The 16,648-nt window shown below is 41.2% G+C and overlaps 1 protein-coding gene across 5 annotated transcripts in view; it reads left to right on the top strand.

Moving 5' to 3' along the window:
* The window catches only part of POLD3 (DNA polymerase delta 3, accessory subunit), a 29,402-nt gene that overhangs the window by 304 nt on the left and 12,450 nt on the right, over positions 1 to 16,648 (top strand). The window contains exons 1-8 of one of the 5 annotated variants that reach the window (XM_068930832.1): positions 26 to 369; positions 1,486 to 1,541; positions 3,602 to 3,704; positions 6,165 to 6,204; positions 7,805 to 7,937; positions 10,957 to 11,221; positions 12,652 to 12,724; positions 15,210 to 15,372. In XM_068930832.1, coding sequence (XP_068786933.1) covers positions 3,603 to 3,704; positions 6,165 to 6,204; positions 7,805 to 7,937; positions 10,957 to 11,221; positions 12,652 to 12,724; positions 15,210 to 15,372 — 776 coding nt within the window. In that variant the 5' untranslated portion in view covers positions 26 to 369; positions 1,486 to 1,541; position 3,602. Of the gene's footprint in view, positions 1 to 25; positions 370 to 1,485; positions 1,546 to 3,601; positions 3,705 to 4,951; positions 5,177 to 6,164; positions 6,205 to 7,804; positions 7,938 to 10,956; positions 11,222 to 12,651; positions 12,725 to 15,209; positions 15,373 to 16,648 lie in introns of those variants that run through there. The other 4 variants (XM_068930830.1, XM_068930831.1, XM_068930833.1 and 1 more) reach the window with 4 other exon arrangements.

The following is a 16,648-nucleotide window of genomic DNA, read 5'->3' as shown; positions in this document are numbered from 1 at the left end:
TTGGGGGGGGGGGGCGCCTCTACGGGAGGCCGCGGCCGTTGGCGGCCTGCGCATGCGCATTGCCGCTCTCTCCCTGTACTCCCCACGCGTGTAAAGCGAGTGGGTGCGGGGCGTCGCGATCCTCCCCCCCCCCCCCGCCCCGAGGCCGGGCCCAGACCTCCGCCTGGGGCTGGGGAAGCGGTGGGGGGTGGTTAGGGGTGGCCGTAGGGACGGGCCTGCCGCGCCAGGCCTGTGCGTGGCGCCGATCTCGCCGCGTGGGCGACCTCCGTGGCGGTTCCCACCCGTGTCGCAAAATAGCCGCGACGCACATCCTGATCGGGAAACTTCCTGCCCCGGGAGCAGCTGGTTTCTGCTCGGCTGAAAGGCGAGGCAAGTTGAGGTGCTCCTGCTGGGGGACACGCGTGGGTACCCGGCGCGCTTCACACGCGCACGAGGAGCACGGCCTCCTTTCCTGCCCGCCGGCGTTTGGCGTGTCCCCTAATAGCTGAGCTTATTTTGCTCAGAATCACTCCCAAAGCACCGCAACGAGAGCAGTGTTTTAACTCGAGGCCTGGAAGCGTATGAAAAGGTGGTTTTCCATGAAAGACTGAGGCGGTCTTACCCGTCACGTCCGCTGCTGCTAAATCGGCCGAAAGCTAAAGTTATTGCTTAGTCTCTAGCATTTTCACGCTTTGTTCTTTTGAGGACGATTCAGAAAGAGGATAAGCACGTGTGCTTGTTTTCCTTATCAAACTCTTTTTTTCTAGAAACTAATACCATGAAGTTGCTGCATCTCCTTGACTGTGAGCGCAGTTACAGTAACATGCGGGTTAGACTGATAACAATTTAATTAAACCGTTCTGCTTGAGTCATGAGGAGCCCTAGCCTGAGGATTAGTTTAAAAAGGCAGAGTGGGAAGAGAAACAGGTATAAAGACATGACTTGTCCAAATCATAGAAGAAATCGGTGGCAGGGCCAGGCAGAAGAGAGCTAAAGTCTCCTGACTGTGGGTAAGTACTGACACAGCGTGCTGTAGGACTGGTAACGCAACCAGAGATCCCTGTGTCCTTTGTGACAGGTGGGTGTAGCAGGGTAATCTCTGATAAATCCTCAGTGGTAGTTTGGGAGAACAGTAACAATAATTAAGTATTGTTTAATTTTCTTCTCTGCTCTGAAGCTGAACAGCGCAGGCGTTTTGAATGGCCGTATTGTATGCAATGATATTTCAAACACGCATTTGCAAAAAGGCACTTTTAGGGTAGGTAGTTTGCTCAGGTGTTAGGGATTAAATCTATTCATTATGGCACAATACAGGAGGTGAGTGGGTATACATGTGCTCTCGTTTCTAATAGCAGGTTTTGCCATGGATTTCCTGGTGGGACAGAGAGGAGGGAGAGAAGTTGGAGAGTTTGACTTAGCTGTAAGACAAGCACAGGAAGGTTTAAACAGTGAAGCGACAAGTTTTCTCACTAAAGTGTGGGGTTTTTTTTGTTTTTTCTTTTACAGGTAACATACAAATGGCTAAGCTATACTCTGGGGGTTCATGTCAACCAGGCTAAACAGTAGGTATTAATGCATTCCACAAGCCTTTTATTCTGCGGCAAAGCCTTATTAATTACGTTAACCACAGTTGTGAAAACAGTATTAAAAACAATCCCTCTGGAAATATTTAAAAATCCTGCACATCCTCTTGGATATCGTTGCTTACGTTATTTAATGCTCCTCGCTCACTCCTCCCATAGGCAGGTCTTGACTTCAATGAGAGTTCTGCTTTTAGAGAGCAGTGCTCAGCTGGACTCCTTCCTGTTCTTTAAGTAGAAATACTTGGGCCAGAATACGTGTTTTAATGTTATGTTACTATAGGGATGTGTGTAACTCTTTCATCATGAAGTGTGGCTACTGTTTTCTGAGCATGGCTCCAGTCCTGCAGTCAGAGCCATGCCTTTGTGAGAATAACTCTGCCAGTCCATATCTGATCTCAGGAGGCTGTGTGTTATCCACAGACGTTACTAGGAGTAATGGTAGTTGTAGCTCACGTGTATAGCAAATACTTATCCACTGTGATTACCCTGTTCTTTAACACGTGCCCCGTTTTAAATATGTCTTGAGACTTGATAATGGGTGCAGCTAAATATTTGAAATAAGCAGGGAAAGTCAGCTGTAGTGTCAGAATATTTTTACATCTCCAAATTTTGCACAAAAATGTAACCTTCTCTTTCTGTATTTCAATGAATATAAATTACTTAAAATAGTTTCACTTTGTTTTATAGACTCTTTAAAAGGTTAATGATATTACAATGAGCTCTCAGGTATTAGGAGGCTATTTCTACCCAGCAAGGTCATTTTAAGCATAAGGTGTGAAGGTTGCATAAGCTTTTCCAGCCCCATAGCACAAATATTTTCTTGCACTATTTCTGGCTACAGCTTGGACTAAAAGGGGTGTCTGCTGTGTACATGACTGCAGTGTGCTAAGAGCAGCATTCCCTGTCTTGTCCAAACTACCTAAATATCAGCTTGGACATCTAGAGATTGTTTGGTCTCTGTCTTCTACATGTGTTTGAACAATTTAGATGATGAGTGAATCTGAGTGTGCTTAAGGGGTGGTGTAGACCTGACTGGACAGCTTTGGCTGGGAACAGATCTGCTCATCTAGTAAACTATGAGGAGCCAGAGAATTTTCTGCCATGGAGAAGATGGCCTGGGGGAAGCGGAGGCACTTTGTCTCACCCTTAAAAGCGACTTAGAGATGGAGAATTTCTGTGGCATTTTTGTACTTAAAGCTGTGTCCTTGAGGCTGGAGAAGTGCCGGATCACTACAGTGATAATAGCCATAAACATCCTAGTACAAGGAATCGTCAGTGCATCCAAAGCTGGAAATGGTAGTGTATATGAGTGTGTATGACAGCTCAGTTAGTGGCATTATTATAAATTAATGAATGAATAGTATTAGTGGGTTGTGCTGTGCGTGCTAGCATAGTGATTGTAGTCTATCCTTGTGCAGCCATAAGGATCGTTAAGTATTTGTACCGCGTAATACCATACACTCCATGTGGATGCTATCTCTGTTCTACGGCATACCTGGGGCAGACTCTTATCATAAATCAGTGGTTTCAATGGCAGTAGAAAGCTTGAGTCTCAGCTCAAGCTCCTAATTGCTAATTTTGCTCCTTCTAGTTTCTGACCACTCTGTCAGTGGAAGTAATTGGGTTTGCATATACGTACCTGCCAATGTGATCGTGTACCAAAATCACCAAGTCCCTTGTCAGGCATTGCAGAATGCTAGGTCATATCAAGGGGAAAAACCTTTCTCCAGGGGAGACTTTGGAACAAGCTACCTAGAGGATTTGAGACCATCTTGAACCAACTTTTAAAGCTTCTAGAGCTTGTTTGCATTTCACCTTTGGTTTATACAGTTGTTGGAGTGTCATATTCTTCAAGGTGACAGATGAGGAAGTTGTCTCAATATGATTCAGTTAAATTAATTCTAGTTAAAATAACTGTGTTTATGTGAAATGTTTCCATGTCAAACTGGTTTTATTCTTTTTATGTAAGCTTTACTGAAAGAGTGGTGACAGGCCCTTTCTTTTCTAGGTGATTAACACTGGTTTCTTTTGTTGTGCAGGATGTTGTATGATTACGTAGAAAGGAAACGAAAGGAGAACTCGGGAGCTCAACTTCATGTCACCTATTTAGTTGCAGGAAATCTCATTCAGAATGGACATATTGTGAGTGCTTTATTTCTCAAAGGTGTCTGAGAGCTCTTTGTTCTTGTGTCTTCCGTCTTGTTTGGGAATATTTGGGTCAGAAGCTGAACTTGCTCTCTTTTTCCAGTAACAGGCACAATGTACTAGATCTTGTGTACCTGTAGAAAAGAAGGTACCTCTTCTATCTGAAAATACAAATCTTGAGAAGGAAAGATCAGTTGGTTATGATATAGCAATACAGTGTTGAATAACACATCAAGGCTTTGCTTAATTGATTTAAATTCTTTCCCCAGTTATCTCTCAATCTTATTATTATTAGACAGCAAGTCTGGAGGGTCCCTTGTGAAATCAGCTAGTCTGTTTGCCAGGATCTGCTGTGCAAAGGAAGTGTATTATGTTTGGAGAGATCTTGGAATTCAGTTGTTGGTAAATAAATGTTAAATAAAGCAAGCTTTCTAACCTGGTATATAAGAGAAACATGAGTTTGTGAATCATATTTAGTTTAAAATGATTTGATTTATTTAGCAAAGGAGTCACTAGATGTGGTTAAAACATTTGTTGTTTCTAGTCACTTCTTGTCAGACCTTCAAAAATGCCATCTGAAATCTCAAATAGGTACTCTAGCAATTTTTGAAAGAAGATAGGCAAATTAAATGCGTTTACCCTCCTGAGAATTTAATAACGAAAGTCTGAATGGCTTTGATATTCAACTAGATGTCTATTTGTGTCTTTAGTTACCCAAATATCTCATACACTGCAGTCCATAGCCTTCATTTAGAATTAGTATATCTCAGTGTGTCCTAGCTTTTATTTGTAGATTGGAAAACAGTCCTTCTCGGTTTTCTTATTCTTATATAATAAGCTGGTCCACATGTATAGAATGTTCTGTTTACATCTCCAAATTTTCCTGAAACTGAAGGGAATTATTTATTGCGTTAGTTCTGTACAATGGAATGTATTTGTTAGCTGCTATACAGATACTGCTAGGTTTATGGTCTAAATTAACCTTGGAGGGTTTCCCCTAATTTCCTTTGGAAATAACAAGGTAGACAATTTTGTTGATACGCTATAATTTTTTTTAATTTGCCATAATGTATTTAAAGCAAATAAGTGAATTAAAAGTCCTGACTTAAATTACAGATGTTTTTAGCTTCAATTTTAGCAGTTTATCTATTTTTAAAAATCTAATAGATCTACAAAACTGAACAAGTAGAAGTCTGACTTAGATCTTTAAAAACAGCAAAAAAATTATTTTTGAATACTACATTATAGTTTCAAACGTGTGATCTGAGTGGCTGCTAATAAAAATGTCTTGCAGTGGCAGTAGGTTGTTAGGGGCAGAGATGAAACAATGCAGAGGTTAAGAATACCACACAGGAAGAGTTTAAAGCTCTCCAGAACGAGTGTCTAACCGCTAGCCAGAGTGGGTAGGAGAAGAGATCAAATCCTGAAGATGTTTCCAGAAGCTATGTGGGCATTGGAATAACTGACAGGTAATATTTGGCATAAGTCAATTATTGGGGAGGAAATAAATCTGAATGCTTCCAAACAAACCCTGTTTCTTAATGAGTGCTTGTTGGTAATCCTGCACTACTGCCTGCTGTCAGTAGGTGTAGCCACAAGGCTGTGGATTCAACTGCAAGAATCCTCTCAGAGAGATGCAAATAGAAATTTGTCACAAATAATTCCTAGCCTGTCTTAAGCGCTGCATGCTCTTTATTTTTCTCCTTGTTACTTTTTGTCAGTCTCAGTGAGGGACTGAGGCACTTGATCTTTCTTTACTTTTTCAGATTGGCTCCATTGTCTTGCCTCTTACTCTTTTGATGACTAATCTACGGTACCACTAAACATAAAATTAATGGATGGATGTTGTCCAGCCTCTCTGTTCAGATACTCTCTATATCAACTGCAGCCTGTTGAATGCCATAGTTCAGGTGTAGTCCTTGAAGACTGAAGAAATTACATACTTCGGAGCATATTTTCTGGAAACGTTCATTTCTAACTTTTAAATTAATGCTCAATTTCTCATTGTGTTTTGCTTTTCTGGTGTCTTGTCTGTGTTACGGCTTGCTGTGTTGCAATTCACAGGCAATCTAAATGTATATGGCTAGCGTAGGCAGGCATATCAGCTTTCTAGCATTTTTGTTGTTGTTCATGTTTCATCAGTGCTTCATCTCCCACTGTCAGGAATGAAGGATAGACTCTTTCTTTAGTGTTTCAGTGATCTGTGAAATAATGCACTGGAAAAGTAGGAAGACAGGTTTAAAAACTAGTGGCTGATGGCTGCTGAAAAGTTGTTGGCAGAGTTCTGTGCAACTGTAAAGCTGTACCTATAATCTGTAGACTTTCTTATTCAGTAGGTAATTGAAAATGCTAGTCTTATGTACAATAGATCTTTGTAAATGTTAAGATTGAAATTATTTTGATTAATAATAAATTTATTTTTATAAATATACTTTTATTACCTTTTTTTTTTTATAGTGCCACAAGGTTGCAGTAGTGAGAGAGGATAAACTGGAAGGTAAGCAGCTCTTGAAAAATCATGCTTTTTGGAACTTTTTTCTTTGAAAGAACTGCAAAGTGAGTAAAGTTCAGAACTTGCTATCTGCACGTAAATACCTAATCAAATTGTTAGATTCAGATGTGTGCTTCTTGTACCAGCTTTTTCTTAAAATTTTGGAAATCTGAGCCAGCATCTGTGTAACTTCACAAACTTGTGATCTGAGTCTGATTTTTATGTTGCGTGTTTTAGTCAATGGTAGATCTTACTCGCCTTCCTACCACTGACGGACAATTCCTCCTTAAAGGCAAAAAGTATGCAAGCAGGGTACAGCAGAGTTTCACAGTTTTAGAGCAACTGTGAGCCTCCAAGCTTCCAAGGATGCTGCAGCAGATTATTCTCATTATTGGTTACATGTGATTGCAGTCTTTGCCCTGAGAGATCTGGGTGTTAATTTAACATCCTGTGAGAAAGTTCTCTCTTTTTACCTTTTGCTACGAAAGCAAATATCCCAGACAAAAGAACCACCGCTGTAACGCTGCTTCCTGAAACTGTTCTCCATGCGCTGTCAGTCTTTTTACTTTCTTTCAAGGTCTGGTGCTGCTGATAAGATTGGACCCATTTCCACAGAAAGACAACTGCAGGCTATTCATTATTTTCAAATAACGTCTTTGGTGTTCAAGAGCATACTGTGGCTTGTGTGGCCTTAAGTATCAGTATTAATGAACTAACTTTGCTTGAAGTACTGGTGATATTTCCCTTTTTGAAATTTGAAATAGATGTCTAGCTAAGCTGTCTTCAGCAGTATAGTAAATTGTCAAGCAGCATAACTACTAGTTGTCATGTTTGTTGAATTGTGTGTGCTGTGTAACGTTCTATTTTGCTTTGGAGAGAAGGGTTGTTCATGTTTTTTGTATTAGAAGACAGGCCAAAGGTATGACTTACATTTGGAAGAGGCTGAAGTTTGTGATGGAAGTAGGGCTGTATAGTCTAGGACTGGCCCCAAGAAATGATTACTGTGTGTATTTTTACAGTGCCTAGAAGTTCTTTCTCAGACCAGCACTCTGTGCAAAGAACAATATAAGCAGTGATCTAAGAAATCCTAAAAACAGCGCTTGTCTCGAGGGGGTTACAATCTAAATAGCGTAGAATAGACAAAACATCAACTTGGGCAGACTACTCAAGAAGACACTTGGACAATACTGGTTGAAACTGTGGACTTTTCCTTAATGCTAGAGAACAGTTCCAGCAGGGTAGAGTTATCGCCATCTGTTTTCATCCTTAACTTTAGGTAGTCGTATAGATATTCTGGGTCCCAGACACTGGATATTCTGAAGGTAAACACAGAGAGGTTGGTCTTAATTTAGTTGTGTGAGACCCAAGTGGATACAGTGGAAAATGCATTTGACAGGCTTGCGGAGCTTGATAACCTGAATTTTCAATCAGTGAGCATGGCAAGAAGGTACAATTATATGTTCTTATTTTCAAGGCCTTGCTCTCAAGTGGTCTGTTTTGTCAGTCGTTCTGCCGTCTTTGGTAAAGAGCGTGGTACTTAAAAAGTTACCATTTGATGCTGTAAAGGCTGTAATAACAAAGGACTTCCTTTCTTTTTCCCCACCAGCAATGAAGTCTAAACTAGCCACGATTGCGAGTGTGCATGTCTACAGCATTCAGAAAGCCTTGCTCAAGGATAGTGGGCCACTCTACAACACGGATTATGATATTGTCAAAACAAACCTGCACAACTGCAGCAAGTAAGTTGCATCTTGGTTTTCTTCTTATGCTATGTGACTTGTGCTATGTAACAACACCAGTCTCACCTCAGCAGTAGAAATCAATAGTTACCAAATAAGCCTGGACCTTTAGAAGGTTAGAAAAAGATATCTTCTAGGTCATGTCAGACTAGATCCTAGGCAAATGCATTATATGATTATGCTGTAACCTGTCCTGTTTCCAGCTCTCGGTTGGTTCACTTGCCCTGCTCTTCCAACTGGCAAATTGTTCTAAAACCTTTCTTCTCTGATGTCTAGAATTTTTTTTTCTCATTTCCAGGCCACACTTAATTATGACCAATTTACATCCAGTTCTCTATCACACAAGAAGAGTAAACTGAAACTGACTTACAAAAACATTAAGCGGTGTGTTCAGCAAATTGCTAACTTGCAAGTTTGTCTTCTATTTTGTGAGATTGTGCTTTCGTCCACTGGGCTCTTCTGCCTCTCTGAAGATACACAGGGAAAATGAGTTTCTGCAAGATAAGACAGGAGCCTGGAGCATAGGGGGAAAGATGCAAAATAGGAAGAGCAAGCACAGGTGTCCTTCATGGTTGAGCTAGGGAAAGGTTGTCCTAGAATTAAGAGGGACTTCAGTCTCCAGACCTCATTGACTCTTCTGGATGGTGACTGGCAGCTGTGGCCACTGCTGGTACAGCTCTCTAGTGTTAACATCTATCTGTAAGGGACTGGACTGAGATCACCAAGCAGGTTGTGAGCTGGGACACCTTATCTGGCCTCTGAGTTGATTACTGTCCACATTGTACCACTCTTACACCTTTTACGTCCCCCTTTCTTTTCATACAGAGGTGTTACCACAACAGTTTCAGCTTGATGTAATTGGTATGTGCAGAGCCATGACCAGTCTGGTTTAAAAGGCGAATCCCTGCAGTACAGAATTTGAAGATAGAAATTTAGCTATCTTCAAGATGTTCACAAGAGAATGACTGAGAAAATAATGACTGAGAAAATAAAGTTCTAGATGCTGTGTCTTGTAAGTGAATGTCAATACCACAATAAGTTCTAGAAAACCCTGCTTCGGTGAAAATGTGTGCCCTACATTTTGCTGTAGTTTTGGCCTTATTCCAACCACTCTTTACTCTAGGGCACCCCTGCGTGGTGATATTTGTGCCGTAGAGGAGTCTAGCTTTGAGATTTATACATCCAGAAGGTTTAGACAGTTTGGATTCTTCAATACCATTTGTGAAGCCTATGTTTGAATCCCTACTTGGCTTTAGAGAAGAATTTCCCAAGCAAATTAAGAAAAATTCAGCTTCTTCATTTGCAGCAGGGCTGAACTAAATTCAGAATGACCATGTTTCCTCTTTCCTTGAATTATGTCAGCTACATGAATCATCTTTTATGCTTGGGACAAGATTGCTGGTGTACCCACAAAAGACTTAGCAAAAGTTTGACTGTGTGCATGTTCGTACCAAACAGAACCTACTGACTTCTTATATTTCCCTCTCAGTCCATTTTTTCATAAGCTCTGGGGCAAGGATCTTTATTCCGTCCTGTGTTTGTACAGGACCTGTTACGCTGTGCAGATGGTGGAGGTGGCTAGATGTTGTACTAATATAAATAATTAGATTTGATGCACATGACTGACGTCAGCTTTTATGCTTGTTCTGAGCTGAAGCAGCTCCTTGCCTGCAGAGCATATTTCAAACATCACTTGACATCACCTTCTTTTTTAGTGATTTTTTTTTTCTTTTTAGTAAATTTTGGATCAAGCTCATCAGCTGTAGTCATACAACAGTATTAAGGCAAGTTAACTTCCCAAATACCTGGAATATGTGAGGTTTAGAAGTGCTTGCTGAACAGTTACTGTGACTACTAACAAAAGGAACATTTTTTGTAATCTGAAGGGTTGGTAGTGTTGCTCTTGAGTGTTTGTGGAGTAGGAGCAAAAGACATCAGAAGTGTGGTGCTGACTGTGTTGAAACCAAGCTGAAAGTAGGAATATTTTTCCCTCCATGTCTTCCTTCCTTCAAAGGTTTGGATGTCAAGAGATTTCTTCTGTAGCCTAGAAATGCTGTAGTGGTGGTGGTGTTTGCTAGTCCATTTCAATTTCTGATCCGAGTAGAAGTGACTCTGAACTGTGCATGTGAGCTGCTAATGTGGAGGCACGGAAATTAATTGGCAGAAAAATGGCTTATTTCTTATGCAAATAAAAATATGCTGTGTAATTCACTGGATTGGAAGGTATGAGTCTGTGTGCTCTTGTGGCATTTCTGTAGGAAATCTGGAAGGCCTTGCCTGTGATTTGCACAGTGGGGAGTAGAATTCTGTTATTCTTGGGTATTGCTGTTCCTGACTGTCAGTGAATTGTATTGTAACTGTGAGCAAATCATTTAGTTCTTATAGCTCAATATCCTCAAACAATCATGTTTCAGACTGTTACAAGTTGAGATGCGTCTCTGTCTACTAGTAATTACATAGAAATGACTTTATATAGTTAAAGTCTTTGAATGTCCTCGGTATCTTCTGAGTGATTTAAGTAGATCACAACTGAAACTAAACTATTTACCTGGCTGGAGAGATTGTGACTGCTTGCTGTGGCAATAGTGGACGCTGTCAGGGCATCTAAACGTTGTAAACGTTTTAGATCATCAGATGGCAATCCTATTTATGCCACGAGCTTTAGCAAGTGTAACCAGTTTAGGAATAAAATGCAGTTCACTCCATCCCCACCCTGGGTGTGGAGACAGGCTTTTTTTTTTTTTTTTCTTGCTTTCCCCAACCATGACATCCGAACAGCTTGTTTTGCATTTGAATGCTTTGGCTCTTGCTGACAGGTTCAGCTGATCCTTTCAGTAGAGGTCTCTATCATTCTCATTCTGTGCCAGGCTTGCTTTCTTGTCCCTTGCACAAATTAAATTGCTCTTTTTCCCATAACAGGAAAGCATAGAACCAGAGAAGTAAGGCGCTACTGGGGAGGACACTGAGGTGAAAAATAAGAAGTTAAAGGGCTAATTAAATTTTTCACTCCATCGCACAGGTTTAGTGCCATTCAGTGTGCCGCTGCGGTCCCCAGGACGTCAGCCGAAGTTTCTCAAACGCAGACGTCTGCACAGGCTGATTCCCAAACAGCAAGTGACACGAATGCTGTCAGCGTGCCTGTGGTCAACGGTCACGGTCCATCGACTGCTAAACAAACCCCGCAGCAGCCCAAAGGGATCATGGGAATGTTTGCAGCAAAATCAGCTTCCAAACCCCAGGACACAAATAAAGAAACTAAAGCAGAGGCTAAGGAGGCCCCAGGTGTAAGTTACCTCAGACCCGTTGGCAGCCTGTTGGGTTAATAGCTTTAATGAACCGTTCTTCCAGCTTTGCTCTTATTCAACCTAAATAACCTTAACCAGCAGTAGCCTCATCCACTGCTTCTGGTTCTAGACTTGCTGTCCACTGGGAATGCTCAGTCACTCTTTCTTAACTATTTAACTGGATAGCATAGCTATGTCATCTGCCAGTCATCTTGGGGGAACATATATTGTTCCACGCTCTTGATCTATCTATAGAAGTGTATTTGCCACAACTCTGATGCTTTGATTTTCTTCTTTGAGCCAGATCTCCAGCTAGTATAAACCAGCATAGCTGCATTATTGAGACAATTGTTCCATTGTCTTCAGTTACGCCAGTATATACACCAGTTGAGGATCTTGCTCTCTCTATTGTGCTTAAAAGGATTTGTTTTGAGCAATAAGTGAAATGTGAGACTTCCAGGTCTTAAAAGTATCAAGGTGTTTAAACTTGGTCTGTGAGGCACATTTCAGAGCTTGACCTGTGCAGGACTAAAATGTTTATCTTCTGAACTGCTTTTTTTTCCCCTCCAGGACAGATTTGTTTTAATTTTGATTCGTAAAAGTGCTTTTAAAGCACTGTGGCCATTAAATGGATATTAAAATGGTAATGTGCCCTGCATATGTGTGTGCGTGTGTGGGGGGGGGTTGTTTGTTTGTTTTTTTTTTTAATAACAAACGAGAAGGTTTTGGTTCAATTTTCTGATTTTTATAGTGGATTTAGAACTGATGAATTATGCTTGCCTGTGTGTTTTGGAAACTTTCGTGTCTGATTGCCTTTTTCTCCATCAAAATAAATGGGATTAGGAGGCCAAGCTTCCTTAGTTTGTTTTTTTTTCTTTTTGTGATTTTTCATTTTGGTTGTGGCTATACTAACAGAATAGAGCAGTGATGTTTTTTGCAAACTGCTCAGCAGAATGGTGCAATGTGCCAGAGTAGTTGGATAAAGTCTTCATGGTTTGGCCAATCTGTGTTCTTTCCTCTGTTGGTTACTGTGAATTGAGGCACTGATATTTTGCAAAAAGAACAGTTCTTTACTGGGAACTGACCCAAATCCCAACCACTTATTTCACTAACACTGTCAGCCATTAGATGGGAATGTGACCTAAGTTAGACTTGAAGGCATAGCTAAGGAGTGGTAAGTAATGTACTCTTGTCCCTTAGATCCATGCAGTATCTAGTATCTTTGAATTATCCTAAACCAGTACTGAAACCTAAGACATTGACTAGTCAACAAAATCTGTATATTCACTTTGTTTGTCCAGAACCAATACTACGCATTTTGAGGACGGTGTTTCAAGTGTGCTGGTGTGTCCTTGTCTGTTTTCACTAGATACAGGGCTAAACGCAGGCAACACGTAATTCCTGTGGTTAACTCTTGTCTTTGCTTCCAGGTGTCTACAGCAAGCAGCAAACCACCAGCAAAGGTCAACATAATGAACAATTTCTTTGGAAAAGCTGCCATGAGTAAGTGCTTTATAACATACGTCTGTTTTCAGAAACCATTGTGGTCAGGGATCAGCCATCTGTAATTAAAAAAAAAAAAAAAGTCCAGAGGAATATTGGAAATCTGTTGTTTTAGCTAAATAGCAATTAAAAATAGTTAATGATACCAGGTATTATGCTATGCAGTTACAGTGGAGAGGTATAAATAAAGAAAAAGGGAGCAGAACTCTCCCCAAAACCACAAGGCATGAGACTAGTTGGATTTCCTTTATATCCCCTCTGTTATAGTTTTCTGTATCATTTTTCCACCCTTTTAAACGCAGAGGGGTTAACTTTTGTGTATGCAGCTCAAGGCAAAAATTAAAGAAAAGTTTTAAGTGGAATTTTTCTGACAAAGAGTTTGCTGGGTGGAGATCAATTAAAATGACATATTTGTGTAGACTAACCCAGGAAGGATTTTTAGTGCAGAAGAGAACTGATTTAGAGTGAGTACTTTTGGCTGGAGCATTGGCTATTGGTGAAATGATTGCCAAAACCTGTTATACAGAGTGTGTTAATGATATTTGCTTTTCATCACAAATCACTGAAGAGTCTATAGTTAGATTTAGGGTTAACTCCTCTATTGTAAATTGAAGAGCTAATAATCGGAGTAGAAAAATGAGGGGTCTTTTTCCCCTTTGAGCAAAGCTTTGGACTAGATGGCTTCCAGAGGTCCCTTCCAACCTAAATTATTCAGGTCTAAAGACAACATGCTGACGCTGTTGAACAGACATTGGAAAACGGCTGTAGGACTTTCTTCAAAAGTTGCGTTTATTAAAAAAGAATACAAGAAGATTCAAAGAAGAGTTACTGGAGGAGAGTAAACAGCAAACTTGTCTTTCTAACAGACAGCTGTTAGAGCTTGCAGGGTGCAGTTCCAGCTTTGAGCATGCATTACACGGTACTGTTAGATGTGTCTCAGTTCCCATTCTGATGAGCCTTGAGACTGAGGACGCTTTCGCCTAACCCTTACAATTCTAAGGGCAGTTACTACCATGAATTCAATTAAATTCTTAAGATCTGAAAAGATCTCTCAACCAAAGTTTGTGTTCTGAAAACCTAGGAAACTGAAATGGTAAAGATAACACATCGATGGTACAGAAAACTTCTTGAATCTGTTTCCATGATTTGCAATGGGGTTAGCTTCTCTGCTGAGCTGTGTCCGGGAGCTCTTTGAGGAAACTTGAGGTTATTGCTGGGATGGAACAAATAGAGCAGAACTGGAAATGATTATATGTATAGAAAAGATAGGTTGAGTCCAGGAGGGAGATTTATTTCCTACGTGTTGATATGTCTCTCCTGGCTTCAAAGATTTCGCTATTGCCAGAAAGCCCTAAGTTAATCATTGGGTCCTTCAGCTCTATGCTATTGATCATAAATAAGATAGCTGTCATTCATGTTCTTATATATGCGATGTTTTCCCTCACTCGCTAAAGCAGCCAGCCTGTTTTTCAGGCAGTCTCAGAAAGGTGTTGGTGTGGGGTCTTTTAGCCCTCTCGTTAGCCTCTGCTCCCATTGACAGTGTAGTTGATGTTATTGTTGAGTCCTTTTTCTTCCCCAGGGTGTCTTGCACTAGAGTTGATACAGGTTTCTAACTTACCTTGTCCTCTTTTCGTTGTGCGTGTGTGTAAAGCTGCTGAATGAAGCTAGCAGATTGTAATTAGGTACTAGAGTGCTAAAAGCTCTGCCTGTCAGGTGGACAAATATACTATTTTGCTGTCCCCTCCCACCTGCTATCTCTTCTCTAGTACTAGATTAAGCCTCTTAGAGCAAAATTATCCATGTACGTGGTGCTGTGTTAGACAAAGGAGATTGATTCTTGATCGTTTTGGGGTGGAAGGGGAGAGAGAAGAGGTAGCCAGTACACATTGGAAAATGCTAATCATGGGCTGTAGTGTTATGCAGCATGGAGATGGCACACAATTCTGATTTTTTTCCATCAATCCTCATTCTTCTGTTTCTGTGTTCTTTCATGCTTGATTAAAACTCTGATTTTTAGAAGGGGTAAACTAACTCTAAAGATGGCTGTGCTGTTACCCCAGGGGAGTTGTGTAGAGGAGTGGCCTCCAACCTATTCATAGCCAAGTCTCTCTTGAGAAAATTGACAGTGTTCTACGGCACCTTAGGTCCTGGTGATTACATACCCCTGGCTATAAGGACTTGCCACTGCCTCCTTGCTGTGTTATGCAGAGTTTATTAAATAGTGTAGCGCGCTCTGTTTGCAATGTTGGAGTTTGGGCTGTGCCATCAGGAACAAGGGAACCAAAGCAAGAAATCGGCTGGAAATGCAGGCATGTTCTTTTTATGTAAGGTGCAGCTTGGTCAGCCTAGATCCCTTAATGCTTTTACACATGGTCTGTAGTGCTTTCCATTTTCTTGGCGCACTGTTTCATTTAGCCAGCTCCTTCGTAAGTTCTAGTTCATACTGGATGCCCGGTATTGTTCTTTCTTAATGCTTTATTCACAGATAAACTCAAAGTCAATTCTGTGCCTGAGCAGCCAAAGGAAGAAAAAGAAGTAGTCAAGCCTTCAGTTCCTCTAGCAGAACCAGAGTCACCCCCCAATACCATTGCAGAGAAACCTGGGAGGAAAACACAGTCTGCTAAAATTCAACAAAAGGACAAAAAAAGGTGGGCCATACTTTTCAGGGTCCCAGTAATCTGTTAACCCACTTGTTGATGACCAGCCAGCTCTGTGCAGGCCGTACGTTGCTGGCTCACCTCCTGTTTCCAGCTACTAAATTGCATTAAACGTGGCTAAAATTGTCTCTATTCAAACTTTTTCCTAATATTTCTTTTCCATTTAGGCAAGTGCTGTAGATGCCTTAGGGCCATTTGTGCCATTGCAAGTGGGAAGGGACACAGTCCAGGTACTCTTCAGTGGGAGGCGGTGGCTTTCCATGAGACAACCTCATGCTGTGAGCAGGCTTAGTATAGCCCCCACAAGCAATCTGCGGGGGCTGGCAGGAGCACCTGTGCTGCAAGGAAGGTAGTATAGTCCCAAGCTTGTACGTACACAGCTTCCAGCACACAAAGTTCTGCTTGTTGATTTCCTAATGTACTGCTGCTTTCGATGTCGCTGGTTTATTTTGGGCTGAGACTCCAAGTAAATTTAAAGTTCAGCCCTTTGTGTTTAATCCAACCCAAACTGACAGAGACTAAAAATCATTACAGTCTGATGGCTCTCTGGTGGCCTGTGAGTAATTAATTGGTGGTCTCAATTCGTTTCTTATTAACTAGGTAATCACACCACCCAGCCCACCATCACAGTTAGTGCTAACTGGTCATCTTATTGATAGCCTTGCTCAAAAAGCCAGGGGCCTGGAAGCTGCATGTTGGCAGTGTGATGTTGGGGAGGCCACTTGGGCTGTACCAGCTCTCTGAGAATATGCGGGCCTTTAGCCTCCAGGCTTGTTAGTCTGACGTGTCTCGCCAACATTAAAAAGAAAGAAGCTATTTTATTTTTCCAGTAGTCTTTAAAAATGGCTCCAGGATTCTGAGACACTACCTCATAGTCAGTCAGTGGCAAGCAGTCTGTCAAAAGAGCTTCTGAGTGATTCTGTTGGGGACATTAGTGTTTGGGAGCCTGAGCTATAGAGACAAGATCAGTAACACCCTCTTGCCAGGTTACTGTGGCCAAGCTAGGTGAGGTACTTGGCAAAATGCTGAACTGTAGAGGGGCTAAAGAAATCCTTCTGGTTTGAAGAACTGGAAATGGGTAAGGATGAGAGGCTTAAAAATGCTCATATGCCTATGCCTGGTTGAACATATGAGTATACTTCAGCATATGTGATACTTGTGTGTTTGAGGTACAGAGGTATTGATTCCTTGCTAGCAGTCCTTTTATCAGGAATGTATTTTTCCAAATACATGTGTTGCTTTCATGCATGCACAAGGGATAACCCGT

This window comes from Struthio camelus, chromosome 1 (assembly GCF_040807025.1).
Source record: "Struthio camelus isolate bStrCam1 chromosome 1, bStrCam1.hap1, whole genome shotgun sequence".
Taxonomy (NCBI): domain Eukaryota; kingdom Metazoa; phylum Chordata; class Aves; order Struthioniformes; family Struthionidae; genus Struthio; species Struthio camelus.
Note: the sequence above shows the minus strand (reverse complement) of the source record. Positions and strands in the feature narration are given on the sequence as shown.